This window comes from Euprymna scolopes, chromosome 6 (assembly GCF_053919585.1).
Source record: "Euprymna scolopes isolate OS-2025 chromosome 6, ASM5391958v1, whole genome shotgun sequence".
NCBI classification, from domain to species: domain Eukaryota; kingdom Metazoa; phylum Mollusca; class Cephalopoda; order Sepiida; family Sepiolidae; genus Euprymna; species Euprymna scolopes.
This window is the reverse complement of record NC_136487.1, coordinates 132,472,458-132,473,921: the sequence shown is the minus strand read 5'-3', so window position 1 is coordinate 132,473,921 and position 1,464 is coordinate 132,472,458. Positions and strand designations below refer to the sequence as shown.

The following is a 1,464-nucleotide window of genomic DNA, read 5'->3' as shown; positions in this document are numbered from 1 at the left end:
GTGCAGGATACTTAGACTCAAATGCCTCATAGTGCCTGACAATCTGTCTGACATCTGCCTTTGTCACTGCTGGGTCCACACGCCTTGTAAAATACACTGTTCTCTTGACACCTGGATGTCTGCTCTGTGCATGAATCTTCTGTATTTGACATGGGGTAATCGCGCCAAATGCAATTGCGCGAGATCGAACAGTGTTCTCCACACCCATCGTCACGGCTCCATACTAGCTGTGAGGTACATGGGTAAGTTTGTCGGCAGGATTACAATATGATGTTACCAGCGTTACCCCCACTGATAGTCCATACTCAGAGACCAGACTCTTCAGCATGTTTAACCCTCCCCGAATCAATATCTTGCTGGCTACATTAGTGCGGATTCTTGTCCGCCCTGAAAGCGTGTCAGACACCCAGTGATAGACGCAGAGATAATCCGTATACAGGTGGAGTTTCTCCGATTGCCATTTCAGTGCGATATTTATTCCCTTTATAACAGCGTCAAGCTCTGCTAAGTTGATCTGTTGAGCATCACTCATAGGTCGCAGCCAACATGCGTCTTCAAACACATTCCCTCCTTGCGCTAATGTGACTCCCAATTCCAGTGAACTAGCGTCGACCCACGCATTTACGTGGTTTGCATCAACGCACCATTTTCCAGGGGTAGGGTCCTCCTTGTTGACTCTCTCTAGAGTCTCAGTTACCAACAGAGTTAAAATGGCATCGTCAAGCACATCGTCCCAACCTGTGGTTACCAAATTCGTTCCGCGTTTGAAGACACACACAGCTACACGGAGCCAGACACAGGCTGCTAAGTGTCCAACAAGTTTCCCATACCAGGAAAAAACGGTCCGCCTCGTAACAACGCCAGGGATGACTGGAATCCAACTGCCACGCGTACATCGTAGGGTGCCGTCTTCCTCAAAGACGTCTAATCCCAATACGCGTGCTCCATCTCTCAGACGTTCAGGATTCTTGCACTGCAGACTAAACTGAGCCAATTTTTCCTGACCCACAATGCAGATTTTATGTCCTCATTAATGTACACATCGTCAATGTAAGCTGATGTTGCGTCCTCAATGGTATTTTCTTGAGACAACATCGCATTTACAATGGCGTCCATGATCTGTGGTGCTACATTCAGACCAAAGCTGAGTCGTGTAAGGCAGTAGCTCTGACCCAGCAACCACACTGTCCACGGAACGACCACAGCATCTCATCTACTCGCACCTGCAAATAGGCCTTCCCCAGGTGTAATATTGGCACATTTGTGCTTTTCTGACGTCATTTCCTCAGTTTGCTGGCGCACACGTCCATATCGGCAGGGTAAGCCTCAGTGTACTGGTTGAGCGCACGGTAATCCTGCACAGGTCTTACTTTTGACTAGTTATGCTGAATAACTGCCATTAAGTGTATCAGACCCTTGGGCGGACCAATGTTCTCAGGTTAGGGGATCAGCCATCCATCTCGG

The 1,464-nt window shown here is 48.4% G+C and overlaps 1 protein-coding gene across 1 annotated transcript; it reads right to left on the bottom strand.

The window, feature by feature from the left end:
* Window positions 1–223: 223 nt before the first annotated feature.
* LOC145278249 (uncharacterized) lies at window positions 224–1,208 on the bottom strand. Its single transcript, XM_080130537.1, has 2 exons — window positions 1,140–1,208; window positions 224–1,000 (listed from the first exon to the last, which is right to left on the bottom strand). The coding sequence occupies exons 1-2, from the start codon at window positions 1,206–1,208 to the stop codon at window positions 224–226; spliced, it is 846 nt and encodes a 281-aa protein (XP_079986663.1).
* Window positions 1,209–1,464: the final 256 nt, after the last annotated feature.